General features: G+C 36.0%; 1 protein-coding gene across 1 annotated transcript in view; it reads left to right on the forward strand.

Annotated features, from left to right (window-relative positions):
- LOC118199477 (uncharacterized) overlaps window positions 1–17,928 on the forward strand; it is a 204,371-nt gene extending 186,443 nt beyond the window's left edge. Inside the window, exon 5 of the mRNA XM_085821824.1 lies at window positions 17,750–17,928. Coding sequence (XP_085677950.1) covers window positions 17,750–17,856 — 107 coding nt within the window. The 3' untranslated portion in view covers window positions 17,857–17,928. The remainder of the gene's footprint in view (window positions 1–17,749) is intronic.
- The last annotated feature ends 1,960 nt before the right edge of the window (window positions 17,929–19,888 follow it).

Consider the following 19,888-nt stretch of genomic DNA (forward strand, 5'->3'; position numbering starts at 1 on the left):
AGTAAGTGCAAAAGCTCTTTTTGCTTTTGCACACTTCCTGGGTGTGCCCCAGTTGTTGGAACTTGTAACAACGCTTAATTCTCAGAAATTCCGTGACTGTGTGCGTTTGCCAGCCTGTGAAGATACTTCGTGCTCGGATTGCCGCAGCAAAACTGCTGGGTTCACAATTTAGTACCCATTTCCCTCTGTTTGGTCGTCTGTCCTTGAGTCTGAAGGCCGCTTTGAAGGTAGTTGCTGAGACATTGGTTGCTGCGCTAATTTCCGCGGTAATCTCTTCTGGCTTGACCGTGTCTGAGACATTATGGATAACACAGCGGGGTTTTCGTTGCTGCCTCCTTTTGACTTCTGCCTTTAAGTATGTGCTCCTCGAGTTTGTGTACGTCTGCTGCTGAGTTGCAGAATACCTCTAGTCCGCCTTTGAAGGTGGGAGTGATCTTTCCAACCGCGACTTGTAGTTTCCCGATTGAAACCTTCTGTTGTAGTTCCTCGAGTAATTCTGATTGTGTTCTGCTACCTTTAGGTTGGATGATTAGACTTGGTTTCTTGTGCTGTCGCAATGCGTTGGCGAAAGATTTAGGCTGTTGCGTTAGTAAGTTAGAGATGAAATCAATGGAATCAGTTTGAGATGTATTTGTAGCCGCGTCCGTAGCGGGTATGCTGAATGTGTTTGCAGCACAATCTGTCACTTCTGGTGGTACTGTATAATCAGGGCCCCGTAGTGACAATGTGTTAAATGCCTCTAGCTTTGCTAGGATCCGGTCACGTAGATCTTGTGTTAGGCAGTATTTGCCGCTTCGAATGGTCTTCGCGATGACTGCACTCTCTTCAAACAGTGTCGCTACCTTTTTCTCGTTCGTGATGGTGTTTGATTTTAATAGCAAGGTGAGATTCAGTCCGCTATCGCGAATTGATGTATTTCCTTTAGGCATTTTGCATTAGGTGTGAACAGCGTATGTTAAGCACTGAATTGAGATAGTTACAGAACACAAGGTAGTTATAAACAGAGTATGAATACAAGTAGGCTAATTATACTTGAGTAACAAAATTCTGTAAAGCGGTGTATTTGAATAAACTTTCTGACTATATTACCATAATTACACTTATGCTATAGATACAAAAATACAATAGTCTATCGGTGCACTATCTGAATAGTGAAAACAGGAATGAAAATAATAACAATAACAGTTATCGAATATGTATGATGATGATTATTTATGAAAAATCTCCAAGTCCCTTATTTGGTGTGGGCTAGAGAAGATAAGACTACTCTGAAGGGGTGAAAATGAGAAAGGCTTACAGAACGGCGGCAGTTGAAAGTGAGGAGAAAGGGAGGATGAATAAAGGTTGTTCGGAGATTCTAGGATTGAAAGAAATTGAGTAATTAGAGGAGGGAACTGTGTTAGAGGGGGGTGAAAAAGAAAGGGGGTGGCAGAGGTTAGACAATAGTGTCGGTCCGAAGTGAATTAAGAAAAGAGTACAAAAGAAGTTAATCGGAGGACGAAAGTGGGGCGAGAGGTGAGAGAAATAAAATACAATTAAAGAGGGGCGGAAAAGAAGGGGGCGGCAGAGGTTAGTGAAGAGTGTCAATAGGTAGGGAATTAAGAGTGGAAGCTAGGAAAACAGGTTAGAACATTCTAAGTTAATTAGGAGCTGAGAAATCAGAGAAATAAAAAGGTATAAAACTCAATTAAAAGGGGGAAAGAATGTTTGGAGGGCTTGTGAGGTGGTTAACTGTATGATGGGTGTCTACTGAAAGAGAATTGGGAGGAAAGTCAGACAAAAGTATTTGTAGAGTGTTACGAGGGTTAGGAAGAGAGAAATAAGAGAAATAAAGTTTAATTAAATGAAATTAAAGTGAATTAAAACGTTAATAACTGCATAACTATGTTAGGATGGTGATAATTGCAAGTTAATCAATGGGATCTAGAGAGGAATTAGTATATGAGATTTGGAGTCTCTAGATTGATAATTAAAAATTGGGTGGGGGCTTAGTGTAAAATTAATTAAAAAGTGATTCTGAACCTAACGTGGTGATCGATAAAAATTTTCCTTAAAAATGGGGTGCGGGACTTCGAAAAATTTTCTTGTAGATACAGGAGCTATACAGAATAGCCATTTCATATGCAAATAAAAACAAAAATATACAGTAAAACATCAATGCAAGGTACTGTTACAGAGAAATAACATATATTTGGTAGACAGTAATTGAAATTAGAAGACAGAATAACAAAAAGCATGTACCGGGCACTGTTGAACTGCGTATTAGCTCGACCTTTCTCAAGGACTAGTTGTTGTTGCGTGCAAGATGGCTGACACAAAATGTCAGAGCACAAAAGTCAGAATTACGCAAAGTTCAAATTATAAAATTACGATGGTACAACCAGTTCCACTAATTAAAACATAAAAGTACGCAGTTCATCAGATAGAACAAAAATTGCCTACCTTGGCTGTAAAGAATGGGGACCATTAGGATGAGGTAATCCCCTGATATGAATTTTATAAAAAAAAAGCTACTATTTTTGGACTTAGAAAATATCCAATTCACAGCACCCACACTTGCATAACACAACACAATGCACAAGTCCCAGAACTCTGATTTCAGACAAATCACTGCACGCACAAACACCAAACTTATATCAAAATGCTCCTTACAGGTTCACGCACACTTTAAAAACAAGATTTGAAATACTGAGGCATTAATTTCGCTAATTAGCGCTGGTAATCACGGAGCTCCAAACAAGACGTCTTTTCCTTTCGACGACCCGGCCGTAACATAGCCTGCTCAGTAGGATGTAGGACCACCGCGGACAGCGATGCACGAAGAAACATGTCTAGGCATAGGAGTCAATAAGAGTTCGGATGGTGTCCAGAGGGATGGCTGTCCATTCCCTTTCAACCATTTGCCACAGTTCGTCTTCTGAACGAGGCAGGGGCAGAGGCTGCAAAAGGCTTTCAATCACATCCCACACTTGTTCGACTGGTGACAGGTCAGGAGAGTACGGTGGCCAGTGAAGCATCTGTTTACCTTGCAGAGCATGTTGTCAGATACCAGCACTGTGTGGTCGGGCGTTATCCTGCTGAAAAATTGCATTAGGCAGCCCCATAAGGTAGGGGATTGCCACCGGCCGCAGTACTTTATCCAAGTATCGTTGGGCCGTCATAGTGCCCTGAATACGAACTAGAGGAGACCTGGAATCGTAAGTAAAAGCGCCCCAAACCATTATGCCACGTTGTCACGCGGTGGGGCGTTCCACAGTTACTGCCGGATTAGATCTGTCGCCACGTCGACGCCACACACGTATGCGGCGACTGTCACTGGATAAGCAGAAATGTGACTCATCTGAGAAAACGAGGTTTCGCCATTCTATCATCCACATCGCTCCAGTCCGACACCATTCTAAACGTTGGCATCTATGCTGTGGGGTCAATGGCAGTCTTCTTAACGGACACGTTCTCAGTTAACTGACAGTGCAGGCCATGTTCAACCAATCGACGGGAAATCGTTCTGGTCGACACGGGAACATCTGTTGTATCATGCACATGCTGCAGAATCGCGGTACAAATGACTTGCGGGACCGCCACATCTTGTCGGCGGATACGTCAATCCACGCGTGCTGACGTCACTCAAGCTGCACCTGCACCCATCCTTCTTCACACATTTCCTTATTCCAACCATGTTCGCCATAGCCGATGCAGCGTGCTCGCATCCATGTGGATATCAGCTGCGATTTGACGTAAGGACCAACCCGCCCTTCTCAGTCCGATCACCATACCCCTCTTAAAATCGTCTATCTGCTGGAAGTGCCTCCGTTGACGGCGGCCTGGCCGTTCTCTCCTATTACACGTATCCTCCGGGACAAAGCCCAACTTTCTTCGATAATTCGTCTGGCAGAATAATTGCTGTTGGACGCAATGAAGCAGAATCGTTAATCAAAGATCATGTATTTTTCTTTCGCGTTGTTCTTTCGACAGTTTTTTAAATGTGAAAGCAATTTCAGACAAGTGAAATAGTTGTCCGGAGACCTCTACATGGTCGATCAAGTGTTACCACACAATTTGAAAACCGTTAAATTACTAAAGTAGCCAAGCAGAATCGACCGGAGACATTCTACACTTGTTATATCCATAACTGCAGCATCACTTTGTAAGGCAATATTTGACAGTATTTGTGAATCGAATCAGCACTGTGAGTCCAAGGCTTTACATGATGTACGCTCGAGTATTAAGTTTTCGTGGTCTACTAACTGTCCAGTCCAGAGCGGCAAGATTAAGGTTGTATCGTCAACTTCTCAAATGGACTTCCTTTAGATCGGCGCAACTTGATTTACACTGGAATAAGATAATAAGCGTTTCAGGATCGGGAGATAAAAAGTCACAAGGAATCAGGCCGAGAACATCGGCAATTTAAAAGTGGCAGTATCATCGTGTGGGCTTAAAAATCAATCGGATAATGCACCCAGCTGCATATCTTGAAAGGCTCGTGACTTTAAAGCCTGAGACGATTGTGTGGTATCGGGCTGAAGTCGCAGATTCCATTGTGGAACTCTATGCTGCAGCACGTATTCCTTATTATATCCTTAAGAACCGACTCCATCGAGCCAATATGGAAAACCTTTATTATTTATTGTTATAAACTATTTTGTATTATGCTGTCAGTTGAGCCACTGTCTGGCGCCGATTTTACTGTACCAAGTGGGACAGTCTTCGACGTCCTTTTTCTTTGATGACACGTGGACGTCCAACACCTTAGCGTCTACTGCTGGTTTCAGCATCATTTATCCACTTTGCATAAGAACTAACAATGGCAGATCGTAAACAACCTACCAGTCGTGCAGTTTCGGAAACACTTGTTCCGAGTCTTCGGGACATTACAGTTTGCCCTCTGCGTGGTTCGCTTAGATCAGCAGCCTTTTCCATTACTCGCCAAAAGTAAGAGAAAGAATGATTGCTTATCAATCAATCAATCAAACAAATTATTGCTCGGATAGCGCGATGTTTCCAGCTCATGAGGAATTGCCAAAAGGCACATGACTTTAGAAATTCTGAGGTGGAAAGCTGCGGCATTGATGTGATTAAGAAAAGAGGCAACAAGAGGCCGCAAGCCTAAGAAGGCAAACAAAGAGCGCGCGACAAGACGAAGAAGTGCTGGGCAGTTGAGTCATGAGTATGTACTGTTGTACAGTGAAATAATACTTGACAAAACGACATTGCACGAGACCTGCAAGATCTCAATAGACACATTTTATTTATACATAATACAATATTACACATGGTTACAGGAAATATATGAGATAAATACTAACTAATGATATACAAAGGATAAATACGAAGTCTATGTACACTATTTACAATTTTTTTGCAGTATTTTCCTACATTAGGTAGGGAAGTTTGTGTTTCGTGCAATATGTGCCGCAAGCGGCCGTAGTTCTTTATCTTCTGGTAATATGATGTAATCAAATATCCTAAGTTTCTCTAAGTGGGGGCACTTGAGTGCTTTTTGAAAGAAATTTGAGTTTAGTCTGTGAATATGTTCTAAGACCGTTTCAATCCTTAAATCCTTATGTAAGGTTTTGTTGGAAACAAAGTAATGAGCATTTGTGAAAGTGCGTCGCAGTTTATTTTGCGTGACTTGTAGCTTATAAATATCATTATCTTTGATCGTCGCCCAAGCTGGGGACTCATATGTGAAGATGGGTCGAATAACTGAGACATATAGGTGTCTTTTACGGAGGACATATAGGTGTCTTTTTATATTAAATGTACTCTCATCAGCAAATATAACTTCATTCCAGTAATCAGAATTCTTATTTATGTTGGATTTTGCGAAAGCCGGTCTGAGTTTTCTATTCTTTTCACTTACGAAGAATTTTTTCCTGGCTGCTCTACCGTGATATCCAGTAGATCGAATTACTCTTCTAATAGTCTCAGAATTAACAATTACTCCATATAATGCTTGTAAATCAGCAGCAACTTTAGGAGCCCTCATTCTTGGATTTTTTTTAAATATTTCGAACGATAATTCGCTTTATTCCATTGGATAGCTTTGATGGTCGGCCAGGTCTTCTTTTATCCTGAATCATATGATTCTTTTTATATCGTTTAATGATATTGAAAACTGTTGAATGACTGAAGTTAACTGTTTCAGTAGTTTCTCTAATAGATTTTCCACGTTCAATATGCAAATTAATAACTAATTTTCAAATTCCAGGCAAAGTTTCTTTTCGTTTAGCATTTATGGCTGCACAGAGCTAAAAAACACAAAAATTCCAAAACAAACTGGAGAGAAATACTGCAGACAATTTTATAAATTATTGACAATTGGTTTTGAGTAAAAATAAATACCCCAAAAGATATTTTTATTGCTTACTTCAAACGATTTTTGTTGCATAGTACGTAGTGTCCCATCACTTAAGTGAGCCATTTTCTGCTCCGTTCTAAACAATTGTATTTTTATTAAATTAATATTTTAATATTTTGAGAAAATGTATGTTATTTAATAATTGTTACTAAATTTAAGTATGAAACACACCCACAAAAAATTTTACATGTTTTTAAAATTTATTTTATTGCAGTTTCCTTTTGTAAAGTATAAGTGTCCCATCACTTTTTTGAGACACTGTATATGATAGCTTAGAAATTGAAATTAGAAGCCTTGATTCCCTTAACGTTACTTCGAATTCTTACAGCTATTTGTTATGCCCACTGTTAATGAGGATACTTCCTAGCGAATTAGTTTTAGAGTTTAATCGATCTTTAACCCCTGACACAGAAACCACAGTGACTAACATTTTGGAATTTCTGAAGAAGGAAGTTGAAGGCAGAGAGCGTACGTTTTTCCAAACATCGCCAAACTATTCCGAGTTTAACATTAGAACCGAACAACATAAACATCAATCGCGAGACCTTATTAAAAGTGAGAAATATCATACTGCCTTCAAAAACAAACATTTTATTCTAGCAGTTGCGTCGTTGAATACGAATACATCAACAGCCGATTGTATATTTTGTGGGAAGATAGAAAATGAATCTTTGAAACATTCTACTTCAAATTGCGCAATTCCAATTGAGGAAAAAAGAAAAAAATTAAAATTGGCTAACAGATGCTATTTATGCTTTCGTAAGTCTCATACATCTGCCCGTTGCAGCTCGGATATACGCTGTGATTTATGTTCATTAAGGCATAATACTATTTTACATGATAATAAATTTGAAAATAAACGGGAAAATAAAGGTGAGCTTAAAACAGACACAGTGGTGGCGTCAATTTCGGAAATAGATAACAAAAATAGGGTTTATTTACAAACTGCAAATGCAATAGCTTTAGGTCAGAATAGAAGAAAAAATGTAAGACTCATTTTCGATTCTGCCTCTCATAAATCTTTCATCCTGACAGAAGTATCAAAACAATTAAAATTAAGTGTTGTGGGGGAAGAAGAACTTCAGATTTACACCTTCGGCTCTACTGAGCCTACAGTTAAAAGGCTAAAAAAGGTTAGGGTTATTCTTAAATATATATGTGGACCTGGGAAAATAATAATTGAAGCTCTTGAAACTCCAGAAATTAATCAAGCTGTTATTGGTATGTCAGGAAAGGAAATACTTAATTATTGTAAGGAAAATTCGATAAGACTTGCTGATGCTACAGATATAGGTGTCCATAACTCTCAAATATCAGTATTAATTGGTAATGATTATTACTGGAAAATAGTCACTGGGAAGGTTAAAAGATTATCAAAGGGTCCAGAAATTAATCAAGCTGTTATTGGTATGCCAGGAAAGGAAATACTTAATTATTGTAAGGAAAATTCGATAAGACTTGCTGATGCTACAGATATAGGTGTCCATAACTCTCAAATATCAGTATTAATTGGTAATGATTATTACTGGAAAATAGTCACTGGGAAGGTTAAAAGATTATCAAAGGGTCTTGTTGCCTCTGAAACCTTATTTGGTTACACTATAAGCGGAACTGAAGCATTAGGTAATGTTTCTACACTACATTCCGGAATTACGGTAATGAATGTTGTTGAGAATACTTCACATATGAAAATTAGTGCAGCTCTAAAAAGGCTATGGGATTTAGATGCAATTGGAATACATGACTATTCAGTAAATGAAAATGACACTGAAGTTATGCGTAGATTTGAAGAAACTATTGAATATAAAACCAATCGTTATGAAGTTTCATTACCTTGGAAGGACAATATGAACAAAATAGGTAGTATTATAACATCGCCTTAAACAGATGGAACAGTTTACTTAGAAGGTTTAAGAAAAATCCTGAAATTTATGATAAGTAGTCAAGGGTAATTGAAGATTATCTAAATAAAGGAATAGCTGAAAAGGCTCCGAAGAATTCTGAAGAAAACATCTATTATTTGCCACACCATTGTGTAATCAGAGATCATGATTCTACGAAATTAAGGGTCGTATTTGATGCTTCCTCGCATACTCATGACAGTCTATCTTTAAATGATTGCTTACATTCAGGACCAAATTTAAACCCTGAATTATTAGATTTGCTAATTAAATTTCGTCACCACAAAATAGCATTTGCTGCAGATATCGAAGCTGCTTTTCTACAAATTCTGTTGAAGCCTGAGGACAGAAATGCAGTAAGATTTCTTTGGACTTCAAAGGAAAAGGAGCAACCGACGATTTTAAGAATGACGCGTGTAATATTCGGAGCAACCTGTGGCCCCTTTTTACTAGCAGCAACTATAAAGCATCACGCAAGAAAGTTGAAAGCACAATATTCGAAGATCTGTCAGCTTCTTGAAGAAAAGTTTTACGTAGATGATTTGATTCATGGTACAGATGATGAAGAAGAAGCTGCAGAAATGTATGAAGATGTGAAAAGAATTATGATGCTTGCTAGTTTCAATATGAGAAAGTGGAGGAGCAATAACGCCCAATTACATGCGATTTGGAATGCAGCTGAAAATACGAAGTTTAATGGAAACGGAATGAATAGCACTTTGTTAGGATATATTTGGAATCATGAAGCAGATAAACTGAAATTTCGAATCAAAGATGAATTACTCAAGGATCCGGCTGAGGAAATAACAAAACGGAAGATTCTTCAAGTTGCGGGCGAACTATACGATCCTATCGGTTTCATATCTCCCTTTGTTGTTGCAGCTAAAATGATGATGCAAGAATGTTGGCAAAGAGGTTACCAATGGGATGCACCACTTGATCAAGAATTGCAGAATCAATTTAAAACCTGGTATAACGAAATTCCTAAATTAAAAAATGTTGAAATTCCAAGACATTATTTCAACAATCTGTCAAAAGGAAATCTGAGGAATATTCAATTGCACTGTTTTACAGATAGAAGCCAAAAGGGATATGGTGCCGTTGTATATTTGAGATACAATGAAAATGAGTTAACAAAAACATCATTTGTTATGTCCAAAGCAAGAGTTGCTCCCATAAAAAGGGTTACGTTACCTCGACTGGAGCTTTTAGGAGCAGTCATAGGAGCTCGACTCATCACATACATCCGACATTCGTTGAAAAACATAGAAATGAAGATTTATATGTGGACAGATTCAGAAATTGTATTACATTGGGTCAAGGCTGATCCGACAAAATGGAAACAATTTGTACGAAATAGGTGTCTAGAAATCCAAGAGAAAACTGATCCAGATTGGTGGAATTATTGTCCCAGCCATGAGAATCCTTCGGACTTATTGACGAGAGGACAGAAGGTAGAAACCCTTTCAAAAAATGAGCTGTGGTGGTATGGCCCACCTTGGCTTGTCAAAGATAACAACGTTTGGCCCAGATCTTCGAGAAATTTTAAGGAAGATAAAATAACAAATTCTGAGAAACGAAAAGGAAAGAAGCAAGAAATCTTAACAGCAAACTGTATTGTTGAAAATATCATTCCTATCGAGAACTTTAGTGACATATAAAAGGTATATAGAATAACATCTTATGTTTTCAGATTTATCAATAATTTGAAAAACCCAAAACTAAGAAGAATTGGACCTGTTAAGGCTGAAGAGATGAATGAAGCAGAGAATTTCTGGATCAAGAAAACTCAGGAAGAAAATTTTAGAGAAGAAATAAGGAAATTAAAGATGAAACAAAGCATACATAGTTCGAAAATATTTACATTAAATCCATTTGTAGACTCAAATGGAATACTCAGAGTAGGAGGAAGGCTTCAAAATGCTGGGTTAAGCTATAATCAAACATACCCAGCAATACTACCTGAGAAGTCTCATTTCACAGACCATATCATTAAAGATTGTCACGAAATGCAAGCACACGCTGGTGCAGCTGAAACTTTAACTCAAATTAGGGAAAAATTCTGGATACTTAAGGCTCGACAGCGTGTAAAAAGTAATATTAACAAGTGTGTGATTTGCTACAGATTTAAAGCTAAGCCACTAAGTCAGGATATCGCTCCTTTACCAATCGAAAGAATAACAGAGGCAAATCCCTTCGAAGTTGTAGGACTTGATTTTGCTGGTCCTATGAGTACAAAGGATGAAACTGGGAAAGCTTATATTGCTCTGTATACATGCGCTGTAACCAGAGCAGTGCATCTGGAACTTGTGTATAGCCAAACAAACAATTTTCTTCTATCCTTTAGAAGATTTATTTCAAGAAGAGGAGTATGTCGAATAATATATTCAGACAATGCAAAAACCTTCAAAAGAGCAGACAAGAATTTACAAAAACTATGGAATACCATCAAGGACGCAGAAGTTCAAAATTATTTTGGTAATAAAGGTATTGAGTGGAAATTCAATGTGGAGAAGGCGGCTTGGTGGGGCGGTTTCTGGGAAAGGCTTGTTAGATCTATCAAGTCATGTTTGAAGAAAATACTCATGAAGGCTTCACTTAAATTTGAAGAGCTGGAAACAGTTTTAATTGAAATTGAGGCGATATTGAATTCGCGTCCACTGACTTATGTTTATAGTGACTTATGTTTATAGTGAAGTTGGAGAACCAGAACCGCTGACGCCAGCTCATTTTCTAGTTGGACGAAGACTGACATCCTTACCATCTGGCAAAATTCTTGAACCTGATTCAACTAAAGAAAATTTAACAAGGCGATATAAATACCAGCTAAGGTTATTAGAAGAGTTTTGGAAAAGATGGAAAAGAGAATACTTACTTGAAATTAGAAACGTGAAACAAATTCAGAGAGGTAATGCCGTAACAGATCTTTTGAAAGGCTCTGTAGTTCCAGTACATGAACAAAAATTACCAAGATTATTATGGAAGATGGGAGTTGTACAGGAGTGTCATCCAGGACGAGATGGGAAAATAAGAGCTTGCACTGTCCGTTTAACTAATGGAACTCATCTTCGTCGTCCTGTGCAGTTATTGTACCCATTAGAAATGACTTGAACTCTTTGAACTCAATACAATGAACTTAAATTGCGAACACTGCATGTATGAACATTTAAACCTGTAGAACATTAAAAACATTTAGTGTTTAAGATAACTTCAGAATCCAATCCTTTGATGAACCAAGAGTTCATCGAGCGGGAGGATGTTACAGTTTATGTAGCTGGCCACAAGAGGGCGCAGCGTTTTTTACTTTTAGCTTGTTATATTTTTCTTACCGCATTGCGGATTTTTGAGATAGATGTAGTAGCAACCAAAAAAACATGATAAATGTTCTAATGTAAGCATACAATTCTTGTACATAGATGTAAATAAAGCTTCTGTGTGATAAAAATGAAAAGGAATTCCAAGCGTTCCTGTGGAATGGAGTCTTCAACTGTCTCGATGTTTCACCTTTAGAATTATTTTCCGCTATGCAAAAATTACCTTCACTGCTAGCTCCGGTGTCGCTACAATAGAATGCTTCATTTGGCTTGTGTCTACGACCCTTGAACATGGGGTCAATGGCAGTCTTCTTAACGGACGCCGTGAGTGCAGGCCACGTTCAACCAATCGACGGGAAATGGTTTTGGTCGACACGGGAACATCCAGGGTATCTTGCACATGCTGCAGAATCGCGGTACGACTTCCGGGACCGCCACATCTTGTCGGCGGATGCGTCGATCCACGCGTGCTGATGTTGTGTAGCAAATTTAATATAATTACGTGAATCATAGAAATCAAAATTTTAATTTGTAAATATTCAAAATTTTAGCTACACAACAAGTTTGGATATATTCATTTATTTGGCTTATTAATTCTATTGCAATCTATTTCGGTTATTTGGTTTTACGCGAACAGCGTCTTCAATCTTGTACACTCAGACAATGGATATAGGTGAATTTTCATGTAATAAACTCAATTTTTCATGATAAAAATTAAGTTAATCTCTTAGTATTTAATATCAAAAGTTGCAGAAAAACTAGCTCTTTAATTTGACATAACTTTCGTTTTCCTAACTTCAATTGCATTTTAGTTATGAGCTTTAATTATTAGATTTTTTCCGTTGTCATTGTGATTTCTATTCTGGGGGAAGAAGTTTCCCTCTTTCCTGTAAAATGGTCGTTTTTTCGAGTTTTCAGCGCACTTTCTTTGGGACTGCGTACAGGGTTATTGAAATTCCAAGTTTCTCCCCTTCGCGAGGCGTGGCTGATTGGCGATTTAGAATTTCCGTTGCGGTTTCATTTTTGGCGGGGCGTGAGCACTGCCAAGTTGGTATTCCCGCGCGTTCCCTTTTAACGGGCTGTTTTGAGGGACGAGGTCACTTTTCTGGACTTTTGACTTACCATCGGACGCTGTACACGCCGGCAGCTGATTTTTCCGAAAAGATAAAAATTTTTACCGTTGGATCTACGGGCTTCTTGCCCGTGCTTTGAGCGAGGGCCCTAGTTTTAGGCATCATGTCCTCAACCTAATCATTTTCTCATCAGTTTTTGTGTTTGAATATTTAACGTTTAAGTTACTCAAGGAAAATAATACAGAAAAATGCAACGAAAAATGATACCTGGTATTTGCGCTGTTAAGAAGAAAATTTCAGCTTCTCCTCCAAGAATGGAGTCTTCAACTGTCTCGATGTTTCACCTTTAGAATTATTTTCCGCTATGCAAAAATTACCTTCACTGCTAGCTCCGGTGTCGCTACAATAGAATGCTTCATTTGGCTTGTGTCTACGACCCTTGAGGAATGGTTCGTCGTTTCCAATAACAAATTTCCTGATGTAAATTCTGAAATTCTTCTCTTTGCTGAACGACTCGTAACTTCAATCCTGGATTGTAATTCAACTAGCTTAAGGACTTGGAACCTCCATGGTGCATCCTAAATCAACTAGAAACTTCTCGGCTCCATTGAAAAATTCATCTACTTACGAACTCTTTTCTTCTTCCACATGCTTGCAAGCCGTCCTCCTTGGCTTCAATGGTCATTCTTTCCATATGAAGGATTTCCTTTTCCTCCTATTCACCTGCCTGCCGTGATTACTCAGATAAGTTTTTTTGTTTTCATTTATTTGTCAGGCTTATGTTTAAAAAAATTCTGCAGTTAATAGTGATATAAATAACTTAATTTGTGGAATTAAAATTTTGTAGTTGAGAAAATTAACCTAATTCTAATGAAATCATTTTGTTTGTCGATAAAGTAAATTATTAGATTGGCTAAGGAAATATAACCTTATTTAATTGAAACAATGAATGTAACTTGGTTAGATTGGTTAAGGAAAATAAGTTCTTCATGAAATTATTTAATGGAATTTGTGAATTTCTTTCATGATGAAGATTGATTTGTAAAGGTGTCATTATTTGAGCTTCTTTACTCCTCTTAGGGACTAACTTTGCGTGTAGGATGTAATAGCCTGAATTCAATTAATATTTTACCCGGTTAAATTATTCTTTTTGAAAATAGAAAATTACTATGTGCAATAACTTGAATTCCATTGGTTTTGTAAAGTGCAATAACCTGCATTACATTGCTATTGATGAAATGCAATGTGAAATGTTTCTTTTTTTTGGGGGGGGAAGTGTAACTTGTTAATTATTCTTTTTTTTTCTCCCCGGGGAGGGTATTGTTAATTTATCCAAAGTTTTATCTGATATGTTTACCTGATTGTAATAGAAATAATAGTTGATATTATAGAAGCTAAAGATAAAAGTAATATTACTCTGTAGGGGCATGCAATTGTAGAAATCAATATTTCACAGTTCAGCTTGAATATAATTTGTTTACAAAGTTAATTATACATAGTGTAATCATCAATATGTGACAGTTCGGATTGAATATAATTTGCTTTCAAATTAATGGATTAAGTAATTGTTGAAGAAGTTAATAAATTGGCTCACTTTTCTAGATCAGTTAATTTTATTTATTTTGTGTGCTCATGATTTTCACCAGTCTACCTCTCAAATTGATTTCAGGATTATTCCGAAAACACAACGCAATGTTCAGATTTTATTGATACTAGTATATTACTCTTGTTAAAAAAATTTTAAGTGTTATGGTCAACTAAGTAGGAAACCCTTCACCTATCTTACTATCTAACGAACCATAACATTTTTGGTGCCGTGACCTCTCGAGCCATAACACTGACGTCACTCTGGCTGCACCTGGACCCTTCCTTCTTCCCACATTTCCTTGTTCCAACCATGTTCGCCATAGCCGTTGCACTGAGCTCGCATCCATGTGGGTATCAGCTGCAATTTGACGTAAAGACCAACCCGCCCTTCTTAGTCCGATCACCATACCCCTCGTAAAATCGTCTATCTGCTGGAAGTGCCTTCGTTGACGGCAGTCTGGCATTCCCTCCTATTTTACACGTATCCTCTGGGACAAAAACGAACTTTCTTCGATAATTCGCCTGGCAGAAATAACGACACGAATACTGCCCATTCTTCACGTTCCTTCCCTTATATCTTACTTCACGTGCGTCGGAGAGCTGCACATTTCACATGATTCGCATAACTCAGTGACGTGCATCTACTCTAAAATTTGCATAAATTTCTGATCACTCCTTCTTGGTGTTGCATTTTCAATGTCGAGCAGTGTATATATAGTCTGTGCGATAAGTGAACGCTTAAATACCAACAACATTCCTCTCAAGTGGTTTGTGTTAGGGAAAGAGGGATGGGATCCATCCCACGGATCGCCCTCTATCAAAATTGAGAGGTACTCCACACTTTGTATAATGGGACTATATTTGTACAGTGGTGAAATTCTGGTGTCATGCTTATTTCTTTCTGTCTTGTCGTGTTCCTTGAAAATGTTCCTCTCGTTACACGTCAATGCTTATAGTACAGGTATGAGAGAAAGACCGCACATTTTGCATAGAATTTCTGCATCACCAATGACATTAGATATACTGAATGTGTCCATTAAATGATATTTGCAGAAAGCCAAAGTTTGTACCTGGATATTCTAGCGGTTTTATCGGACGAATCTGATAATATATTGATGCACGCTGTCCAAAATATTCCAGGCATCTTGGAATATAATCACCAATCTCTCTGAATAGGGCCGATCCTGGGGGAGGGAGGCAAACTAGTGCACAGCCAAAATTAAGGCAGCGAAATGATTATCAAACTTATTTCTATAAAAAGGGGCGGCCAGTTTTAATTTGCATGCGGACAGTCGACGGTCTAGGATTGCCACTGTAGGTGAAGATGATATTCTGCTTGCGTTTCAAGCTTAAATCCCGACCATTTATTGTAACATCTGCATTCGTAAATAATCTTTCCTTATTGTTATCTATCTTTTGTATTAAAGGTATCGTACGTTTCTCAATTTACGCACTGCCCACGTCACACTAACACTCACGGATTACCACACCCTGCACTCGCCTTTTAACCATCACAACCTTGCATCCTACTGTTGTCATATTTAAAAATCTTTGATATGCAATCAATAACACTATTTTTTTAGCTTTTTTTCCTGCCTGAGCACTGTTATTGTAAGAGTGAATGTACTTACTTTTGATTTTGTGCCTACTTCAGTAGAATGCAATGATCGCTATAATGAAAGATCATGTATCCGTATTTTTATTATTTCCTCCAATTTGTACCAATGTCATTCATCACGATTTCATATTTTAAATTTTATCATTTCTACATTACATCTTACTAGATTACTAGATGTTCAAATATCCGGAAAAATCCCAAATTTGGAATCGCCGAAGTCCTGACGAGTACGGATCTTGGACTTTGTACTGTATATACTTTCTTTGGGATGGCAATCTCCCCAGTTTACCAATATATATATATATATGTACACACACAGATACAAAATATAGAAATTCCCTAGTGCAAAAAAGTATCAGATATTATTAAATATTGGAATATCATCATGAATATTCTACATGTATGCATATGTAGATATCTTATAGATGGCTGTAGGCACAAGAACTATAGTCACAAGTACAACTTTACAGGAATGAATGCACTACTAAGGCAGCACTATTTGGCAGAAGCATTACAGATTTGATAAACTGAACAGCATTTCTTTTGCCACTCTGTAAAATTTATAAACATGCCTTAAAAGACCCTCAGTCAAAAGCTAACCTATTTCATACATACTCTTTATCTATCAATAAATTGCATGCATGTACTTTCTATTCTCCTACCTTAAATAAGCTCTTTATTATCATCCACTATGCATGAATTTAAAGTCATACCTACTGGTCGACAATTTTCTGCTTCATTCTTCCATTAAGCTCCAGCATACAAATTGCAGTAAACAAGCACCTAACTAGCACATTCTCTTGCTTTCTTTGAGGTCCCACAACTCGCAAACAATGCATTTCCGGCTATATAGTTACAGGATATTTTTGTCTTATATATTCAGCCACAGGATTCATCCTCGGCATTTGGCAAACTTATTCTAGAACATCTCACATTTACACCAATAGTAGCAAAAGAACAAACAGCATTAAAATTTTGAATAATTGAAGACGCAGGATTATTTCTTATCAGCATTTATGCCCATTGACAGAAATTTAGAGAAAAATAAAGATTTAGTTTATGTAACTTCAATGATAAAGAAAGTATTATTATAAAATCATACAAAAAATTTGTAATAAACTTTCAACTTTTATTTAACTAAATCTGTATTATAAAATGTACGACAAAAAATCGGTAACTCAAAATTATAATCTAAATTAGCTATAGCCCCATTCCTCATTTTAATTTGTGTATCTTCTCTTTCTGATCTAACTCATTTATAATAATTTTCCCTGCCTGCGTCTTTCTGTGATGTTTGCTTATGTAATCCTCCTGCATTGCGACAGCTCATATCAAATCGTAGATCCAGAATTTAAGCAAAGAAATCAAGTATATAAATATCACTGCTACTAATGCACAGCCCTTTTTTCCTGCTTTGGCTTGCTGCTAGGATATATTTCAGGGCCAACTAATTTTTCCAGGACTTTGCATTAAAAATAATGGGGGGAAGAAATATGCAAGGGGTGGCAATATGCAGATAAATAATGTATAACAAGCTCTGTTTAATGCAACTATATTTAGCATAATTAATAAGCATTCATTAACATAAGTAAAAATTTGATTTACAACTTCAATACACAGACTGCAAATCTAGTAAATAATGAAGGGTTTTTGATGAAACAATAGCAAGTACCATCAAAAGTAAAGCAATACTCTGATGCAGACAAACTTTATCAGGAAGTTTTGCCTCCGAGGAAAATTTTTTTATTATTATTTCCAGAGATTATCTATATGGATTAAATAGCTAATTTCCCATATATTTTTGGTTGTTAGACATTTCTTATCAGCAAAAGCCACCGCCCGAAACATATGGTTAATATATATAAAATAAATTTAAATTTTTTTTTCTCCCCCTCCAGATAACAGCAACCACTACAGCACTTGGCATGATGGACCTCTGCCCAGATCGAAGCTTGGACGTTTTTCAAGACTTAAAAGACGAAATATTCGTTCGATCTTCATGTGAGAAAAAGAAAAGCAGAAATCTCTAGGTTCCTGTATGTTTCTTCAATGTTAGTATAAAGTGAAAAATATATACAAAAAAGAAATTATTTCTTTTCCACAAAATTAATAACACTGGACAAAATAATACAACATAACGTAATTAAAAAAGGGGGAATTACCAAAATTATGAGAATTCTTGTATATTTCTTTACTCTCTAGGTGTTGGAAATCATTACAATAATAAAACATTTTTTTCTCTGTTTTATTACTGGTGTATATCACAAAATACAAAACAATTAACTCAGTACATCAATTTTTCAAAAGATTTCTCCTTCAAAATATTTTTAAAAAGCTAGTTGACATGAAACTTAACAAACATAAAAAATACTTGTACAATGTTGATAATCACAAAATGAGCTTTCGGTGCAAATTTGCAGTGCATCATGAATTTGAAGTAATAAATGATTTAAACAGAATTAGTATAATTTTCTTTTCAGTTTTTAAGTAAGATTAGATTCATTTTTCAAGTATTTAACAAGCAACATTTAAAAAAGATAAAAATTATACTGATACAATTGAAAAATTTTTAATCATATTGAACAGTACATCCAATTCATCCACATTTCTACAGCGAATTTCTTGGCATGATTTTGATTTAAGAAGATTAAAGAAACGAAAAAAATCCAGTTTTCTTTCTTTAGAATTACTTTTAAAAAAACATTGCTCAATTGGCATCCTTTTAAAAATTTCCACCTGAATTTAATTCTTACAAAATATGCAAGGTGAAGGGGGATTTAGAATCTGCAACAGTAATGAAGATAATTATACAATTTTTTTAATAATTTTAATTTAAAAATACATATTTTAGCACAAAAAATTCCTCAAATAAATACTACTCTTATGTAACTGCATAGCAATTTTTCTGCATTTTATTCTAGGGAAAAAAACATTTTTTTCGGTTTATAAATCTTTAATATACTACTTTTAAGTACATTTAGAAAAATTTATTTAATAATGTTACAATAATGTTTTAATTAGTACAATATGTTAATGAAAAAACTGTGCAAAACCTACTTCCTTCTGATTGAAACGTGTGAAACTGGTACAGAATAAAATATTATTAGCATACATTTATGTGAGTCATATGTTTGCGATAATTTTTGAATTAGTGATATTGTTTCTTTATAAAAAAGATTATTTACTTTATACATACACAAATGAATTATGATCTATTCTTAAAAATGTGCTTCAATGGTTGAATACCTAATTAAAAATAAAATACCTTGAAACATATTGTTTATAAACAATTTTTTGCTCTAGCATTTTATATCGAGGACAAATTTTCTAATTTTTTCATACACAGTGCATATTTTTTCCTGGAAACCTATTTATCATATCCATAGAAAACTAAGTATATTTTGATATGCAGTACAAATATTGTCAAACAATGTAAATATATATTAGGAGAAACATTGAGCTATTTATGAAATTTTATTTTAAATTTTAGGCTTTATTAAAAATTAAATGTACTTTTTCAGAAAGCAAGTTTTCTACTTTATTGATATTTTATTTATTGGCATTTTGTAATCTAAATCAAGACTTAGTTTTATTGCTGCCCTCAAAGAAGGAAAGTTTACTTGTCATTAGATGCCTATAATTTGCTCAACTAGAAGAAGTGCAGAATCTAACTTCATGTTTCAGTAGTTGATTGTTTATTTAGCTAGTTACTTGTTTGCATGGGATGAAGGTATATACAGAATTTTATTTAAGACATACTAGGACAACTGATGACACAAAGATACATGTACTTTTCAGCAAATTTCTGAAAGCAGGCATTTAGTACATATTTCTCTGTTATCAAAAGATAAAATATTCTATGAATGATTGAAATTTAAAAATATTAAGATAAATTTAACTGTTGAATTAATTAAATTAAACTAATATATAAATTTAACTTTTGAATTAATTAAATTGTTTCAGTTATGAAACAATTTAATTCATTAAATACTGAAACTGTTAAAACGAAAATTAAAGAATTAAAATTCAACAGTTTT

This window comes from Stegodyphus dumicola, chromosome 8, assembly GCF_044657685.1.
Source record: "Stegodyphus dumicola isolate Sdum_Otavi_A_Nest chromosome 8, ASM4465768v1".
NCBI classification, from domain to species: domain Eukaryota; kingdom Metazoa; phylum Arthropoda; class Arachnida; order Araneae; family Eresidae; genus Stegodyphus; species Stegodyphus dumicola.